The sequence below is a fragment of the Podarcis erhardii genome (genome assembly GCF_964252035.2).
Source record: "Podarcis erhardii genome assembly, chromosome: 1".
NCBI lineage: Eukaryota > Metazoa > Chordata > Lepidosauria > Squamata > Lacertidae > Podarcis > Podarcis erhardii.
The window spans coordinates 65,680,992-65,701,140 of record NC_138497.1 but is presented as its reverse complement, the minus strand read 5'-3'; the positions used below and the strand labels follow the sequence as shown (position 1 = coordinate 65,701,140).

At 40.1% G+C, this 20,149-nt stretch overlaps 1 protein-coding gene across 3 annotated transcripts in view; it reads right to left on the bottom strand.

Moving 5' to 3' along the window:
- Window positions 1–20,149, bottom strand: part of ELP4 (elongator acetyltransferase complex subunit 4) — a 160,318-nt gene that overhangs the window by 101,907 nt on the left and 38,262 nt on the right. For all 3 annotated transcript variants that reach the window (XM_081835726.1, XM_081835727.1, XM_081835725.1), the window contains exons 5-7: window positions 16,970–17,109; window positions 10,618–10,702; window positions 6,512–6,700 (exon numbers count right to left, since the gene is read on the bottom strand). In XM_081835726.1, the coding sequence (XP_081691852.1) occupies window positions 6,512–6,700; window positions 10,618–10,702; window positions 16,970–17,109 (414 nt within the window). The remainder of the gene's footprint in view (window positions 1–6,511; window positions 6,701–10,617; window positions 10,703–16,969; window positions 17,110–20,149) is intronic.

The window sequence follows — 20,149 nt, the reverse complement described above, 5'->3', positions numbered from 1 at the left end:
GAGCTCCCTGCCTTCTGCCTTTGTAACAGTTGTGTCCATACTTGGATGCTAGACATTATATTAACTATCTAGCTCAGCAGCCAAAATACTCCATATGCCTAAACAGATGAGTACTCACCATACTGTGAGAACATCTAACAATCTCAATCAATGCTGCAGTTTTCATTCTGAAATCTTGACTCTCAGTTAAACAAGACCAAGTTATTTTATAGAACCCTACAATTTATTTCAGATTAGACAAACACATTTGTTCTGTAACTTGGTTTTGTTGTTGCTAATCTCAGAATCACACAACTGAAGTGTACCCAGTGAATCATATACTGTACTTCAATCTACATTTTTTTAAAGAGACTATATAGCTCTAAGGCTGTCCTTCAAAAATATGTTTTCTTGAAAGACCCTAGGAAAGAAGATTGCAATCTTCTTGAGACAATTTAGACTGCAATTCTGAAAGTAAATCCCACTGAATTCAATACTCAATACTTTTGAGTAGACACGTTTAGGATTACACTGTTAATCTACTGCTGAATGTCAAAGTTAATTTTAAAAAGTATTTGAGAACTGTCAAAATGGCCCCACCACCCTCAGTCTTATCACCAAGATCAGATAGTAATACAGTGGAGAGGGGGATCAAAATGAAGTACAAGGAATCTTCCATAGGTGACAGAATTTGTGGAACGTGCCATCCAGCCAATTTTGGGTGATTTTTCTTTCATCCAGCAGCTCCTATGCCTCATCTCAAGCTACTGTCAAAGATTTCCCCCACCCTGAGGAGAGGTTTTTACAGGGTAGATGGTACAAGGGACTGCAGTAGATTTGGGGCAGGGAATTCCCTTGTGTGAAGCTTCCTTCTGCTCAAAAATCCAATGCTATTTTTGTTGCTTAGTATAGTTTATCTTCTTAAATGTGTGAAATTTTACAATTAAGTTAATGATTTATTACAGCTTCCACTAAGGAACTCAGATAAACATTGTTTTAGTTTCATAAAACTCTTCCTGTGGACTGGCGCAGAGGTAATAGTTGGGAGGAATATGGTAACTGCAGCTATGAAACTGGGAGATGGCAAAATGTTTTACGCCCTCTAGCTTCTCTCCTCTCTAGAGTGAATCTCGGTTGGTCCTGAGTACTGTTAACTGTTGTCAAGGAAAACTAGGGATCCCTTTAACCAAGATGGGAAATCAGCTTTGAAGTCTGATTTCAAAACCGTGTTAAGAAAGAAACCACATCAGCCTAACAATGATTCATGCCAGTACAGATGTAATACTTAATCATACTCACAGGCGACTAAGGAAGAGGGGGAGAAACTTGCTTGTGAAAGTGCTGTGGAGAGGGACTTTGTGATCTGGCAGCACACACCCAATCTCTTAACCATGGTTAGGAGATGCTCATTGTTACACCTGCTAAAGATCATTAGGTCGAGGGTATGTGACTTGTCCAGGACAAGTTACTTTTTTGCACATGGTTGAAATATTGATAATATTTTTTTTTAGGCAAAAAATGGTTTACAACATAATTACTATCAACCTGGCAAACCTGATCCCACAATTCTATGACCTTCTATAACTCCATGTGCAGTCATCAAAATGTTCTCTTTTATTTACATTTAGAAAATAAAGTAGCATAAATCTAGCCTTAGTACCATGAAAACTAAGTTCTATATTTTTCCTCTAGAAGAGCACCAAACACATTTTTCTGTTGTAGTACAGAGACTACAAGATGGGAAATCTTGGGAAATCTTAAATAAATTCAATTTTTAAAAATAGAGAGAATAAAAAATATTAGTTCTATATGGTATTCTTTACCTCCAAGAATAAAAATGCTTAAAGAATAAAACATCAGCACAGAAAAATATATAAGCACATAGCCTGCTCTATTTGATAATCAAAACATAAGTTCTAAAATATTCTAATTGATTTGAAAGAGACTTTAGAGGCAATAATACCCAGCATGAACACAAAAGTCTATAGATGTGAAGAGGTTTGTTTCTGGTTTTCTTTCTACTGAGAAACATAATGTAACATGTACTCACTTCAGTGAATTCAAAGAAGCAAGATATAAATAATTCACCATCTACATTTTTAAACATATCATATGAAATAATGAAAACACCACACTAAATAGTACCTCACTGAATCCTTGAGGAATATAACAAGGCTTATTCCTACTGACTTTTCGTTTATCAGTTTCCCTTGGTATATGCTGAGTAATAATTCTATCCGCTTATGAAACAGGTTCACTTTAACTAGTTGGATCCTACAACAAAACTAAACAAATTAGCAATTTGTACTGTTTGTTGCAGGACTAAATAGTATAGTTTCTCCCCAAGCATATATAGTTCCAATCACTATTTACTACCCTGCATAAAAGCAAACTGTAACTGCTCATGCACCATGGGGCTTTCCTGCCCCCAACTTGCAACTGCCTGTGCTCCTTAAAAAGCTACTTTTGAGAGAGTTGGAATATGACAACAGGGAAGGGAAATTGGAGGTATTTGGGGAGAGACAGCTTGCACAGGCAGAACTCTGCTTGTTTTTCTCCAATTACTCCTTCCACTGCAGAACCCAGGGCCACATCCCAGGTCTTTCTCAAGAGCTTTCTCAACCCTCAGGAGAGGCTTTTGAGGGCAGTGGCATAAGTGAGTTCCATTCATCCAATCTTTAGATCCAAGCCTATACATCTTCCCTTTGTAGAGTTTGATGTTATTCTATTGCAAGACACAGATGATAAAGATATACAAACACAAATAGCAACAAAATGCTCAGGGACCTTACAGATGTCTATCACTCTGACTAGACCTTTTAGACTGTTCAGTGATTACAGCAAATAGAAGCACTATAAAGGGTTATCTTCCAATTCACATTCCTGGAGAATATATTGTATTATTGGCCTCTATGGTGGTAAGTTTTGATTCAGCTCGCAATTAAGCAATTTAGGAAACCAATTTTGTAGTTTCCCCAGTCTTTAACAACCCTATTTTTTTGACAGTTCCTGCCCAATGCAATAAACTCCCATGGAAACTACACAGAACATAAATGATTATTTAATCTAAAGGCTATAGGAGAAAAGTTGTTGTGTTAATTTAATAAATAATAACTACATTTGTGTTACATTTGGTAAACAATTGTGTGAATTATATACACCTTGAGTGGTTTTACTCTTAAACAGGCTTTAAAAAAAGGAGACGTTTTATTGTTTTAATTTTTTTTTGTAAGCTGCCTTGTAAGGAGTGCTCTTGAAAACCAAGATATAAATACATTAAATAAATAAGCTAATTCTACTGGAAATATTGAATAAATAGACATATAGAACTGCACATGAATCTCTTTTATGCAAAGGTGAAACAAGGAAAACTTTTGTCTTTTAGACAAAGATCTTTCCCTTACGTTTTTTTAATCCACTCACAAATCCCAGCAACAGAGTTGTGAGAAGCTCAGTAGTGAGAATGTGAGCAGCTGCTGTTATTAGAACTAAAAAGTCTGTCTAGTGCTTGAGACTGAGAGACCACATGTTCGGCTGTCCTCTCATCTTGCCATCCTCACCAATTAACTATTAACATGGAGGGCTGGACACATGCTCTTGGGGGCTCTTTAACAGGCTTCTGGGAGACTGGAACAACTACACAGCAGGGCTCTGGGAACTGAGTAATGTGGGATATAGGAAAACCTCAGCCGCTTTGCTCCTCCTGATGACAGTTTGCTCTACAGTTTAAGCATTCTGTTAAGTTACTGCTTAATGGAAAGAGGATGCTTGAGGTTTAACCATTGCTAGCTACGTTTAATGTTACTACTGTGCCAAATACATCAAAATTAATACAACACATTTCTTCACTAAGCCTAGTCAAAGGTGACACATAGGGTTTTAATGTTAAATCTGCAAAATGCTGGGGAAAGTGTGTGTGTGTGGAGGGGAAAACCAAATATTTAAGTAGGGGAATAAATCAGCTGCTAGCAATTGGAAACGCAGCATTCTTTGCTATTATAAAGTTATTTTACTTAAGTTAATAACGCATGAAGTCTTTACTATTTGTCCATACCAATATTAAGTTCTATTACTTAGATTATGAATATTTGTAGTCTTTCATATTTGTTAATACCAATATTAATATTTGCAACTGAAAACCGTGGGCTTCAACTAATTGAATGTGGGAACATAGTCTACAGAGCCTCGTTTTTCCCACCCTCTGCCAGCTCAAGGACTCAGGTGCACCGCAAGCAGAACCAAGGGGCCACTGCAGGGAAGGGCACATCCAATCTCTCCATCTTGCCCCTTACAACACGCGAATTACTTATGCTCACTACAGGAGTAACTTGAATGATGCAGAAATAGGGATTCAACAGGAATGGAGGAGTCATGCATGGACCTCCAATTCCTTGCAGTGTTGCCTTCCAGACCACTTTTATGTGCTCATATTAGCAGGGGAGAAGGAAAACAAGGCTGAATTAGTTCCTTATGGGATTCCTATGTACACATGCTGCTCCTGTTCTTAACTGAATCAAGTCCTATAAGTACAGAACTTGAATATTCATACTTAGCCAACGCAAAATGTATTTGTTTTAGGTAGAATGGCTGTTACGATGTATGCTACATATCTCTTAACTATTCATTACAAAGAGACCAACAGAACTGCAACAGAACTAATTGTTCTAATTTCGGGGCAGTGCAATACAAAAAGTGCTCAAGGTCTCTGAAGTCATGCTGGTGTGATATACATTTCAAAAATAAATAAAAATATTCTGTCTAGGGCTATTCAAAATCCACTAGCAAGATCAGTTAGGAAACAGTCAGAAACATGCTATGTGAATGGGTACCTCAGGATTAAATTCCTTCTCTCCATCTGTAATGCTCTGAACAGTTTAAATGCAACTACAGTGGTACCTTGGGTTAAGTACTTAATTCGTTCCGGAGGTCCGTACTTAACCTGAAACTGTTCTTAACCTGAAGCACCACTTTAGCTAATGGGACCTCCCGCTGCTGCCGCGCTGCTGGAGCCCAATTTCTGTTCTCATCCTGAAGCAAAGTTCTTAACCTGAAGCACTATTTCTGGGTTAGCAGAGTCTGTAAACTGAAGCGTATGTAACTTGAAGCGTATGTAACCTGAGGTACCACTGTAGGTCAAAGCCCTCTTTAACTTTAAACCTAAAATATCCAGGGTTGTTCACCTTATCTCTATGTAACTAATTTTATCAAATAAAGTATTAGATTGGCCTTGAAATATTTTTCTTTATGAAACCATATAGGCTGCTTGTCATTATTTCAGAAATTAAAAGTGCTAATATACTGTTAGTATTTGCTCCAATAGTTCCCTAATTCAGAAATGAAGCATAAAATTTGAAATTCCTTGTCTATTGTGCTTCACACATAATGCTATGCTAAATCATGGTTTAGTATGGACAAGCTTACATGTAAGCACTCTTTACTCCTCCTCAATTGCTTTACTGCTGCACTGAGCTAAGCAGTGGTTTGGCTTAGTGTGTCATATGAACATGGGCTTGTGGTTTAGCTCTCTAGAAACATCATAAACTGAACCAAGGCTTGTCCTATGGTTTACAGCTTGTGGTTTGTCTGGAGAACAGCCACACAGTGGTACCTCGGGTTAAGAACTTAATTCGTTGCGGAGGTCCGTTCTTAACCTGAGGTACCACTTTAGCTAATGGGGCCTCCTGCTGCCGCTGTGCGATTTCTGTTCTCATCCTGAAGTAAAGTTCTTAACCTGAGGTACTATTTCTGGGTTAGCGGAGTCTGTAACCTGAAGCGTCTATAACCTGAGGTACCACTGTATCATGAGCCCATATTCCAATGACATGCTAAGCAAAACCACTGCTTAGTTCCGTGCAGTATAGCAGGAATTAGTGGGGAGGTGGAAAAGCATGTTTGCTTGTTCTCACAAAGTCATGTTTTGGCTTAGTGTTACATGCAAATGAGGGCACTATATTTGCTCTCCCTTCATCTTTTGTGACTATTCCAGTGCTCTATTAATTCTTCAAAGTAATATCTAATCAAACATCTTCAGGATCGCCCAGCAAACATCTTCAGGATCCTTGAACATATGTCATCATGCTGTACTGTTTCAATTTAACTTAACTTGAACATTCTCCTTTTCTATTCTAACCTCTGGCCATACACATGGGAACGAGCTTGCAATAGTTTGTGAAGTGTAACTTTCCCTTCAAAAATGACTAGCTCCTTAACACCCCATTTCCCCATTTACCACACTTTCTCAGAAGTCTATGATGGCCTAGTACAACTTTAAATAACATAGTTAAATTGAGTTATATTAAATAAAATAATGATAATAATTTAACACTATATTTGCTGCTGAAAAAATACAGCTAAATTAAGGTAGACTTTGGCAATTCAATAGCACCACTTTGGCATATTCTGATCATTAAGTATCCATTTAAATGATTGTCAAAAAAAAGCAGCATAGAAGTCTTCTAAATAATTCAAAATAACTTGACTGTGCTTTTCTTTATGTATCCACCCAATTAAGTTGCACTTAGAATAAGCCTACCTGGATCAGATGAGCTGGAATAGTAATAATGCAGGCAGACAAAGATGTTCTAAGGAGACCACGGAGAGCATACATAAATTTTGTGAGACTATGAATATTTTGTGGATTTTCAGTACTACAAATGTCATCACCCCATAGTACTGAACCAACGCTCTGAATTCCAATCCTCAAAATGTTTCTTTGCTTCTTCTGTCAAATATAAAAAAGGTAACATATTCAGTAACATCTGAAACATTGAAAGGAAAGAAATAAACTCTAGAATATCCTTGCTGGGATCGGGGAGCAGGGGGATGAGGTGGAAATGAGAGAAAGGAATAGGTGGGTTTATAGGGAAATCCAAGAGCAAAATGCACTGCTACTCACAGGCTTTCCCCCTAAGCTGCCCCACAACTCCCCCTGTGCTAAAATCTGAGGAGGTCTCAGAAAGCTTCTATATGATTGTTAAAGTCTCTCATTTCTTTTGAGAGGGTTTTTCAGTCTAGGGAACAGAATGAGCAAGGTGTATTGAGTGAGACCATCACTTGATTGAGGTGGTGCTCAGCTTCAAGCTTGTCTGGATGAATGTGGTTATGTAGACTCATTTCAAGCTGGTTTCCAGCATTGATTAAGCATTGAAACAACCTTGGTCACCCTGATGGATTACGTTGTTGGTTCTCCTTAATCTCTCTGCAGATTTTGAAAGCACTGACTGCAACATCTTCCTGGAATGGTTTTATGGGTTAAGAGCATTAGAATATGGTGGTTTCACTCTTATTGACAGAAAGGAAAGTAGAATTGGAAACTTATGCTCAGCCTTTGGCATTTGGGTGGCAGGATTCTGTAGGATTTCATCCGGTCTGGATTTTTTTTTTTTAAAAAAAACCAACTCTATGGAGCTGCCATCCAGGGATCTGGAGCACAATGTAATCAGTATGGACATAATACACAGCTCCACCATCTGAATCAGGAGAGGGTGTTCAAGTGTTGGGGCAGTGTCTGGAAGCAGTAACAGAATAGAAGAGGGCCAAAAATCTGAGTCTGAATCCCAGTAAGACAGAAGTACTGTGGGTGAGCAATTCCATGATTCAGGGTTTCAGAAGTTAGATTGTTTGGGATAAATCTGCACACCCTCAGAAAGAGAAGGGTCACTGTTTAGGGGGAGGGAGGAGGTGCTCTTAGAGCCACTGTCACTTCAAGTTCAGGTAGCTTCAGTGGCAAGGAGTGTCTAAGCCCAGTGCTTCCTGGATTGGGAGGGCCTAGCTACAAGCTGCACATGCTTTGGTAAGCTGTCATTAAGACTACTTCAATGCACTCTACATGGGACTGCCATGAAGAACATCTGGAAGCTGCAGCTGGTGCAGAATGCAGCAGCCTGGTTACTAATTGGCACTGCAAAGTGGATCATTTATCACCAATCCTTAACGTTTTGTACTGGCTGCCTGTTTGCTACTGAACCCAATTTAAGGCACTCACTCTGGTGCATAAAGCCTCTCATTACCTGCAACCAATATGATTGTTTAGCTGGGTCAACTCCCCTATGAGGAAAGGTTACATTTTGGGCTTTTTAGTTTATATAGAAAGGCAAATGGGGGTGTGGTAAGGACATGATTGATATAGGCGTATAAAATTAAGCATGGTGTGAAGGAAGTGGTTAGAGAGTCTTCTCTCCTCATAATACTGAAAAATGAGGTCATCCGCTAAAGATGAATGTTCGAAGAGCTCTTCGAACAGATTAAGAGGGTCAGATTAAGAGCCTGCAGTAACCCAGCATCCTAGACGTATGCTTAGTTGAATCCAGAAAGAGATCCTTTTCAATGGTTGCAACCAGGCTCTTGAGACCCCCCTCTTCAGAGCCTTGTCTTGCCCTCTCTTCAATGGCCTTCAACTTGGTGGTTAAAAAGCTTCCTTTTCAGGAAAGCTTTTGGGCCATAAGGGGCCACCTTCGCATGGAATTTTAAATATTCGTCTGCCTTTTTTATACACACAAACACCACTTCTGATGTTTTAATGTTTTTCTGCTGCTTTTAGTGTTCTACTGTTACAATTCTTAATATAATTTTCATTTATTGTTGTTAGCCCTCTTGAGCGCAACTTTAAAAAGGCGGGATTTAAATGTTTTAAATAATGAAACAGAATTGTTAGTAGAAACGAAGTGTTTGGCTCCTCTTGCTGTGTTGTTGTTGTTGTTTTTTTAAAAGAAGAAAACAATTCTTCATGTCTTAGAAATGGCTTTATCTACTTGTGAGTTCTGGGTTATTAAAAAAGCATTGGGGACATACCTTAGTGCTATTTTTATCCCTCACCCAGTGTCTACACATTTTTTATTATTAAACTCTTTTCCAGTAGCAGGTTATTTGCTGTCTGCTCCCAGGGTTTTCATGTCACTTTGGTGCTGTTGCTTCCGATATTCTACAATTTCCTTCTTCCAAAGGACCTGTCATCATGTTGGAGGAGCAGCTCAACAAACTGTACTAGGGGAACTGTTATGACATGCCTGTTGCTATGGTAACCAAAGCAGAGGTGCCTGTCAGGGACCAATTTACTTCTCCAGAAGGACACTGCTAACTACTAAAGGGAAAACATACTTGCACATTATGCTCAGTACAGACTGAAAACTAAAACAACCAGGAGAATTCTGCTTGATAAACATTAATAAAAATTACTCTAGAATGCAGAAGCATTAAATAGAATCCATATTTAAAGAGACAAGTTAACCAGAGAATAAACTCCCAAGAGTAGTGCATTAGTGCTTTGATTTTGGACAGAATAAAATAACAGAATTAACTCTGCAGATAACTTTATGGTACTTGCTAGAATAAACTTTAATACATTTTGTAGGTAATGGTGGATATTAAACAATCATAAATTAAATAATATCCTAAACCTTATATTCTGGTAATTGATATATTCTATGTAGAATAATGCATATATAAAATAACACTCATTCTGTTTTCTTTTGAAAATTAAGACTACATAAAATGATGCCTGAAGATAATGTAGATAATCTGCAGGATGTACAGAAATTCAAAGGGCCTTTCAAGCAGCATTCAATCTAGTCTAGTATGAGGGGCTTTTGCAGCAGGAAGTAAAAGCTAGTTCCCTACCACACCTCCCCATGACTGCATTAGCACTTTATGCATTTGCACATGCCTCTGATCTTGGCCTGTGGATCAGAAGTTTTGTTTTGGTCTATAATATTTAGTGGATGATATAGAGAGTTCCCAGCCCTCCCATGAATGCAGATTTTCATGCACGGGAGGGATCCTGGCAGCAGAAAAAATCTCCCATATGGAGCAGTGTACATGAGAGACCGTGGCAAAGGCATGGTGTAAGACAAGTCCTCAGATTTTGTTTTTTAACAATAAGACAAAAAAATTGTCTAAAAAAAGACCTTATGCTACAGTAATCACATGTAACTTACCACCAGTGGTATAATCTTTCATTAATATTTGGTAGTTGTATAGAAAATGCATTTATTAATGGATTATTACTGCATTTGCCAAAGCTACTCACATTTGTCAAAAACAGAAAAAGCCTGACAGTAGGAAGCTACCTTATACAGAATCAGCCTATCTAACCAATACTGTCAACTGTGGCTGGCAATGACTCTCAAGCAGAGGCCACTCTCAGCACATGGGCAGATTTAGGGCTGTGCGAGTGGTGTGCCTGCACTGGGTGCGGACTCAAAGCCTGGTGAGGCGCTGGGCTTAGAGACAGAGGCCTGTGGCTTTGACAGGATCCTAGAGTCTCCCACCTCCTTCCCAAAGCTTAGTTAGTGCTTTCCCAGCTTTGGGAAGGAGATGGGAGGGCTCTAGGACCCTGTCAGAGCCCTCACATCTCCTTCCCAAAGCCGGGCAGAGGCAGCGCCAAATTTGGCCTCACACAGGGTACCATAGTTTCCAAGTCTGCTGCTGCTCAGCACCAAGTATCTGATTCTTTAACTAGAAGAATAAGAGATTGAACCTTCTGAATACAAAGCATATGGTCTACCAGTAAAAACTTTAAAAAATAGCTGCTGTTTACTTCATCATAGCTTGGAAACCACATGTTCACTGCTGGATCACCCTTTCAAACAGTATGAAAACTGTATTTGCATGCTTGTAGATGAAGATGAAGTTGCTTAATACCTGGGGAGTGGAGCCATCAAATCCTTGCTGATGAATGACTTTCTGAATAGAATGAAGAAGTCTGGTATAACCACAGGCCATATTACTAGAGAGAAAGGAGAATACTTGACTTAATAAATACATTCTAACAACAGGAATAATATTAAAAACATAGTTTTGCAAATGAAAGGTGATACATTGCAACCCCCCCACCAAACAATGATATCTTTGAACAAGTTAATCATATGAATATTTACACATGCTCAATAAGGTTGCTTGTAAGGCTTGTAAGTGTGTCTTATCTTAAACGAACACATACAGCAGCCAGTATCTAGCACCTTACCTCCTGCATCCTCCATGCTCTCATTCCTCAGCAAACCAGGAAGACTCACATCACTGGGTCTTCAGGCTTCAGTATTGGTAGTTAACTTCACAGGCCAATCTGGACCCATCAGGTCTTATAAAAGCCTGACTGATCAGTCTGAACAACTTGTTGGTGTGGGAAACTGAATAGGCTTCTCTCACCTTTCCTTCTCATTGGCTGCTCTGGAATCTGACCACCAACCCACATTCAACAAGATCATAAGTCCCTGGCCCTCTAGATCAGTGTTTCCCAACCTTTTTTGGGCAAAGGCACACTTGTTTCATGAAAAAAATCTCGAGGCACACCACCATTAGAAAATGTTTAAAAAATTAACTCTGTGCCTATATTGACTATATATACAGTGGTGCCCCGCAAGACGAATGCCTCGCAAGACTGAAAACCCGCAAGAGGAAAGGGTTTTCCATTTTTTGAGGCACTTCGCAAGATGAATTTCCCTATGGGCTTGCTTCGCAAGAAGAAAGCCTATAGGGAAATCTCCAGGGACCTCTTTTAAATGTTGGCGGTGGGGAGCAAAGCCTTCCCCCCCTCCGGCCTTCAGAAGAGGTCCAGGAAGGCCGGCGGGGGCCGAAAGGCTTTGCTCCCCACCGCCAGCATTTTAAAAGCAGTCCGGGATAGCAGGGAAGCGCTTCCTGCTATCCTGGACGGCTTTTGAAGGCAGGCGGGGGGAGCAAAGACTTTTGTTCCCCCGCCCGCCTTCAGAAGAGGTCCAGGACCTCTTCTGAAGGCTGGCGGGGGGTGAAAGTCTTTGCTCCCCCCTGCCTGCCTTCCCGGGAGAGCGGAGAAACGCAGCGTGTTTCTCCGCTGTCCCGGACAGCTTTTGAAGGCAGGCAGAGGGGAGCAAAGACTTTCGCCCCCCGCCCGCATTCAGAAGAGGTCCAGGACCTCTTCTGAAGGCGGGCGGGGGGCAAAAGTCCTTGCTCCCCCCCTGCCTGCCTTCCCGGGAGAGCGGAGAAAAGCAGCGTGTTTCTCCGCTGTCCTGGACGGCTTTTGAAGGCAGGCAGAGGGGAGCAAAGACTTTCGCCCCCCGCCCGCATTCAGAAGAGGTCCAGGACCTCTTCTGAAGGCGGGCGGGGGGCAAAAGTCCTTGCTCCCCCCCTGCCTGCCTTCCCGGGAGAGCGTAGAAACGCAGCACGTTTCTCCTCTGTCCCGGACAGCTTTTGAAGGGGGGGAGCAAAGACTTTCCGCTCTCCCGGGAAGGCAGGCACGGGGGAGCAAAGACCTTTGCCCCCCGCCCGCCTTCAGAAGAGGCCCTGGACCTCTTCTGAAGGCGGGCGGGGGGCGAAAGTCTTTGCTCCCCTCTGCCTGCCTTCAAAAGCTGTCCGGGACAGCGGAGAAACACGCTGCGTTTCTCCGCTCTCCCGGGAAGGCAGGCAGGGGGGAGCAAAGAGGTCCTGGACCTCTTCTGAAGGCGGGCGGGGGGCAAAAGTCTAATTCTAATTTCAATGAGTGTGCCCTCCCACGGCACACCAGGCAACGTCTCGCGGCACACTAGTGTGCCGCGGAACACTGGTTGGGAAACACTGCTCTAGATGACTGTCTGCCTGTTCTAAATTTAAGTCTGTGTGCATCATAACTGGACCCCCAACTGCCCTGGACCTGTGACCTTCTCTGAGCTTGGCAGAGGCATGACACTGTTTTACGTTAATTAGTGTACTCCAACTTAAAACTACTTCAAATGTCATTTATAACAAAGAAAGCACATCTTTGGAAGGAAAAGCTTATTGTAACGTGGACCCATACATAAACCTGTTTCATAGAATTAACATAAAAAACACATCACCAAACTACTACAATGCCTTCTATTTTGTTCTATTTGATGTTTCAGCCACATTACCTCTCTACCAAGTCACCCAATTTTTCCTCAACCAGTGTTCTTTTTGTACACTTTTGTCAGTTTCATATAGTTTTAAGCTATTTTTACACATATCATATTCTGCTTTATTTACTGTGTAAACAAAACCAAGAGGAAAACCTTCTTTAGATCATATTCTCAAATTCTATGGTAGGAATCAACATAGCACTAAGAAGATTGTTCTATCAGCAAAAGCATTTCTGCTTGCCTGGTGGAATGATCCTGCCTCCCCACTCCCACCCTGTTCTGGGAGTTCTCTTGACCCTCTGAACCACTTGGGGTGAGTGTGGAGGAATAAAGGGGGAAGTCCCATTGTGCTAGCAGGACCCATTAGTTGAATCAAGCCTTATGCTTACATCTGGACAATTAATTAAATTAAAATACTTTGCTTAGCAGTTGCACATGCTGAAGTGCATTCATTTCAATATGATTACCTACCCCTCAACGATCCCAATTTGGCCAGGATGGCCACAGAATTAGTTAAGCAGCCACAGTTTCTGACTTGCTCTCAGGGCACCCCAATTTCTCCCAGCCAGCAGACAGGGGCCACAGAAGCAGCTCCTGGGGTAGCAGCAGCATTGAGAAGAAGGCACAAGGGCTCCTTCCCAGAGCCTTGTTAGCGCTTACTAGGTTTTGGAAAGAAGAAGGGTGGACTCTAGGACCTTGCCCTGGGAAAGCGGTGCATTTCCCTCCCCTGGTGGTGGCGGTGGCCATAACCACAAAACCATGAGCAAACCATGGGGAGGAACATGCAAAGTTTGCAAGGGGTCATGCGGGTGGCGGCAGGAAAGCTTGTGGAATCTATCAATTTGTTTGAGGCAGTTAGTTTCACAAATGTCTTGATTTTCATCCGAGTTATGTTGGATAACAGATTATGGAATATGGAACTGACCTAAAGCTGGAGTTGGGAACCTCAGGCCTGAAGATGGAGTGCTACCTTCCAGGCCTCTACCTAGTCCTTGAAACTGTCCCCAGATCACACTCTTCATTGGCCCTGTTTCATACCCTGAGAGTTTTTGCATGGGTGGAATGCGTGCTTGAACTCTGGTAATGTCTAAGGAAAAAGAGAAGTGTATAAAGATGTGTAGAACCTAGACTATGGTACACGGGTCTAATTTACATTTGTTGGTCCGCTCACTTTCACCTCTGGCCCTGCTTACAACCAGGATGTGGACCTCAGAAGATTATCCAGATAGGAATGCAGCCCCCAAGATGAAAGACGTTCAACACCATAGCCTAAAGTCTAGTTTAGAAAGTGCTTAATAATGAAAATGACTGTACGCTCATAACATGATCAGCAATCTTTTTCTATATTGTCAACAAATGGCGAATCATAATGGTAAAATTGTATCTGTTATTCTGTGAGACAGAAAGACTCCATAGAACAGATGCAAGTTGAAACATCCCAGCTAAATCCCCTATTTATAATTTAATATGTAAAATATATATGCTCACAGGTGATGTATTTGCTGGTGGAAGTGAACTTGTTAACTAGAGCCAACTAATAATCTTGTTAGTAGGATTTGTCATATTTTATGGGCAACAGATATCTATGTTGCATTCAGAAAGTCAGCTATTTTTCCTACAGATTTGTTCCCCAACACTTTAATTCAGCTAATGTGTTTAAACAATACGTTCTCATCCTTTTTTTGTTTAACCATCTAGTTACTGATAAAGCAGGAGCTTGTAAGGAGGTATCCTAGTTACAACACAGTCTCTGACTTCCTTATTGATAGTTTCTAAACATTTAACAAAAGGAAGGTTATCAAAATGTATGACAAATAGGCCTATTATCGGGAAGCAGACTCCATTAGGAGAGATATTTTAAGCTGTTTTAGCAGATTTATCAGGAAATCCAAGCTCTATGTTCATTTAAGCCCATTTTAATATATACCCCATCGAAGCAGCAAATAATACAAGCAAATGTAGCATCAATTATTCAATATTCTTTCTGGAATACTAAAATATACTGGATCTGTATTATAAGCTATTATTAAGAAACCTGGGTGGCAACTGTAAAGGAATATAGCTATCAGATATGACTATTTATCAGGGGTCACCAACCAAGCACCTTCAGTTGTGTCCCCAGACTCTCCCCCGCAAAGAATCAAGTATCTAACCCTCCTAGAAAGAAAGCCATGAAGCAAAACGTGAAGGTACCGTTCTAAGCAATGTCTGTGAAATGAGCAAGCCTGGATGCTCCTACTTGTCAGTGTTGTCATAGTTGTGACTGATGAGTGGTTTAGACACCAGGAAATAGGAATTCCTAGGATCCTAAAGAGGTACTGCACCCCCCCTTTAATGTGATTTTCCTCCTGCCGCTTTATTTTCTAGGCAGATATTCAACAGGTTAAGCCTTTTCTTGTATAGAAATACAATTATGAGGAAAGCATCATGATTGTACTCTCTCTAATATTGTGTTTTGCCAGACCCTATGACAGCCATTGTATGATATGCCACACCCCCATTGCCACCATTTTGGAACTTGCACCCCCAGCAAAATTCAAAATATGCCCACTGGTCCAAAAAGGATGGCAACCACTGGCTTATATAAATCACCATTAGCTTTAACTCAAACCTATGGCTGCGATCCAAAGAGTCTATTTCTGTATAATGTAGGACACTGTGTACTCTATGATGAGACTCTCTCTACTGTTTTATGTGGTGCAGCTCCCACAGCTGTAGCAGCAGGCTGCTTTTAAAAATGCCTTGTCTTGTACGTGGTGGCAGCTGCAGTGGCAAAAACTCCCTAAGAGCATATTGGCTTCTGTCTGAGGGGGCAGCCCAGCTGTTCTAGCCTATATCATCTTCATCCCAACTGTTTTTTCACCATTACTCTAGCAAACTGGGGTACTTGAATCTGGCCCAACAAGTGATTTGGCAAGAAAACCATCTGGGAAAGAAAGAATTATTTGAATATCTAAAAGCCAGTTCCCAACATTCTGTAACATTGTGCTATGGTCAAGATTAATTCGGGAGCATGCTTTTGATGAATCAAAACAGATGCCAATTTTTTTGGGGGGAAAACCCACCTATGAAAATATTGTCACTGGATTATAGATTATATAAAACATTTGCTCTGCAGATCAGTCTGATTCTGGCGACTAGGACTGCTGTGGTGAATGGAGCCAGGAGGAAATTAATCCCTATCCCATGATATCCACGAATCTACCCATTTCTCTTTTATATTAATACTTGTTGTTCATTCTTATGAGAGACAGAAAAGAGTGTTATGCTCATGGACACTATGGAGACAGAAAATCTGCCTTCTACTTCCAAACTAGTATGGCTTTGCATGGAGGCTGTAGTACATATATATTATTCCAGTAATGAATTTCAGGGCAAAGCCATCCTACAGCAGCTCACATATCTGAGCAGGTCTTTAGAAAATATATAAAGCATTCAATATTTTTAAAAAATATATAATTATCCTAATAAAAAAAACTATTTATGCCAGAGAATGTTTCCTATTCTTTTTTTTTTACTTATGTATTTATGCGTTTTTTCTCTCTTCTCCCAATGCAAGTATATATTTCTGCTTCTATTGAAAATTGTATAAAGATATTTTAAAGAACAAACTCTAGCACCAGCAGATTAAAACAATAAACAGCCTACTACTTCAATATGCAAATTGAAAGCAAATTTGCATATCGAAGAAAGCTAATTGTTCAAGTCATCCTCAGACCGTCTGTGTGCAGAGCTCATGGGGTGCACCAAGGGCCCTTGCAATGCCCAGGTCTTCCTTTCACACAAGCTCCACTAATCAGAGACAACAGGATTTATTAATGCTCAATTTAGACAGATGTTTAAAAAATAAGCTGCAGCAGATATAATAGTGGTCTTGGCAGATTAGTTCTACTACATTTTGTGGACCCACAGAGAAGCACCACAAGCAGCCTTACTACAAGATGTATATTGTCCAGTCCAAGATCTCTGCAGTTAAGAGAGGAAGCTCCTGCAAGGGGTGGAGCTTAGAATATGGCAAGGAAAGGGTTTTGCTATAAATATTGATGCCTGGCCAACTTACTCCTGACAGTACAATTATTTGCACACAATTTTATGTCTATGAAATTTGTCCTCCAAACCCTCCTCAGTTTTTGTGCAAACAACTAAAATTAGAAGCTTTTCAAACTCACCATGATTTTATGTCAGGATACAAAGCTTTTTCTTCAAGAAGGGGAAAGCCATACCACTTTATGTTCTGGATTAATTCTGGAGCCATTGTTTTTGATAAATCAAAGTAGTGTCCAAATTTTGAACAGGCTGCTGGGGTCACCTGTGAAAACAGTGCATATGTTTCCCCTGTTAAAATGCAATTAAAAATTTTAATACCCATTTTTCAACAGGTTATTCACATAATCTGCACTTTAAGTGTACACTACTACTAATGCCAGCACACTACACCAATGTAAGTGGTCACAATACCACCCCCCTCTTTGACACATGCACACATTTTCCCATGGAGCAAACCTCAGCCATTGGGGAATTATTGTGTATGTTAGAATTAAGCAACCATGCAGGCCAGGCTATCAGGGAGGTACTCCAGGCACCCTCCAAACAAAATAGAAAGTAATTTTATTTTGATCTTTCCACTCAGGCTGAAGCTGGAATTGCTATTTTACAGCTCGGTCTTCCCTCTTTTTCCTACAGCAAATGTTACTGGTGACGCAGCAGTTATGTTTTGTTTACTTCACGCGTCTCCTTGCTCATGTTCTAGTTCAGCTATGCCTGCTGTTTCAACATATAGCCAGTAAGAGAAACAAAGGTCCTTTATTTCTGCTGCCACCATCAGATATCCATATGGTGGACGTAGTCTTCTACATACACAAAAGACACACATGAATTTTGGCATTATCTGATAGGCTGAAGATATTTTATCCTACTGATTAGTATCCTAGCTAAAAGTAGTTTGCTTTCAAATAACCATGTTTCTACAAAAACAACAACAACAAAAACAGCATAAGAGCAGTGTGCTGACACATTGACTAAAACATATAGGAAGCCATTGTGGACCATTTTGTCCAACATTCTGTTCCCACAGTGGCCAACTGGATGCCTATAGAAAGCCCAGAAACTTTCCTAGGCATGTTCCCCAGCAACTGGTATTCAGAGGGATATAGCCTCTGGCACTGGAGAGATTATGTAGCCATCATGACCTGATTCACTGGACAGTTCAGCCTTCTCATTACATGGACATTACTATCAGCTTGAGAACACCAATTACATGTTTAGAAGGATGGGAAGTCTCTATGTAGCAGCCCTGTTCCACTTTCCTTCAAGAATCATGAGAAGGAAAAATGGTCTGGAGTCATATTCCAAAAGTGCCAAAAATGTGACTGCTGCTGACAATACTAAGCGGCACAATAATGTGACTGATGCTAAAAATGATTCCCAGTCCAGTTTTGGCAACTGTGCACACAGTTTGACTGCTGAATGAAGAAAAGAGGCCCCAGGGAACTGCAAATGCAGCTTTTTTGTGTGTGCAATGGTTCCCAGTGTAAGTGGAGATGTGAACTGCAGAAACATGCATCCTCATCCCATTTGTTCTCATCAGATTGCAGTAACCAGAGAGAAAAGGCAAAATATCACTTGGATATTTTGAACAGTTCAAGAATCACATTTTCAAATTACTTTTATAATAAAAGTCATTTTACAAATAATATGAATTTTGTTTTACTCTTTCAAATTACTGTAAATGAGCCAGGTAACTAAAATATTAATGGCTGCATGCATGAACATTTTGAGGAATAACTTCTATTGTGTTCTCTCTCTCGTTTCAAACACGTGAAAACAAATGAACAATATGTTACTGGGACTACAATCTTAGACACATTTACATGCGATTAAGTGCCACTGGACTCAGCAGAATTTACTTCTAAGTAGACATCTACAGAATTTTGCTGTGAAAAAGTTGTATTGTAGCACGATGACAATTTGAATGTTTTTTAATTTTTACATAAACTAGAAGTTATTGTAGCTCGACTTTTGCACGCATACAAAAGTGAGAAAACACTGTTCATTGTCACTCAACCTTCTTGTTCTGTTGTGTGTCTTAACTTCACATCCTCCTGCCCATTTTATAGAAAACTGGCCAGACTTGTGGGTGGCCATTCATACATAAAGAACTGCTCTGCTGAATACCAGGTTTTTGTATTTATAATGATATAAATTCAAAAATTAATCAAATCTCTGTGTCTATTATGGTTTTTATTTTAAAAACAATCAGTAAAAAATGATCGTTAAAACTGTATTCCAACAATACATTGTTTGAAAAAACTAAGGTAACAGAAAAAGTAAAGCTTTAATAAGCAAAAAATAAAAACAGTAACAAATTCAACACTGCTAACAAGAAACAAATTTTCTTATAACCTTGGTTTCTTATACTACACCAGAATGCAAAAAGTACTTAGCAATTATTTAAAAAATGCTATCTGTGTTTTTATTTTCGTTATTAAATGTTACAAAGTGTAATAAAATAGAACAAAATCTGACAATAAAATAAAATATAAGTATTGTTTAAAAATAAATTCAGAAGTTCCAAGTTATTTCGTTTGGGCGTTCTCAAAGCAATTTAAACAAGAGCTGTTCTTTGCCCTATAATCTATCCTTTATCCGGATTACTGATCAGAATGTTTTTACTGCAATCTCTGCCAGAGCTCATCTTTTTATTGTGTAAGTCCAAGCCCCCTTAATGTTTTAGAAAGGCCTTGACTAACTGAACTTTGATCTGATGTCTTCATTGAGAAAAGCTCCAGGTTGCCTATTTCAGATGCAAATCCTCACTGAGGCCCAAGAGAGTTTAGTACAGACAGCAAAAGAGAAGAAACAAGAAGTTTCCAGGATCCTCTTTGAGAATCCTGGGGAACACTGGTGTCCCTAATCCACACAGTTGCATGGATTAAGGTAGGTGATAACCTTTCTTGATTCTAAAGAATAAGCACAGTGCCTACAAACTGGGTGGAGACTAGGATTTGGTCGCAATAAAACACCAGGCAATAAAAGCCTGGCTATGTCAGAAGCCTATGAATAGACCTCAATGTACCACATTCCCAGGCCTAGTGGGGAAGCTTGCAAAAAGCCCACCTGAATCAAGTAAGCATGAATAATCTATCTTAGCAGCAGCATGACCACAGAGACAGAGCAAAAGGGAGGAAAAAATAGATTTCTCTTAAGCGTGAGATAATAAATTTATTAGCTGAATGTGGTTTCAAGCCTACCTTTTCCTTGGATTCCTATGAGCTAGCCTGCACAAGGAGAAATAACCTAAGTTGTCATGGAGCAGAATATGTCTTTATGCTACCGTCTGCCGTTAACGT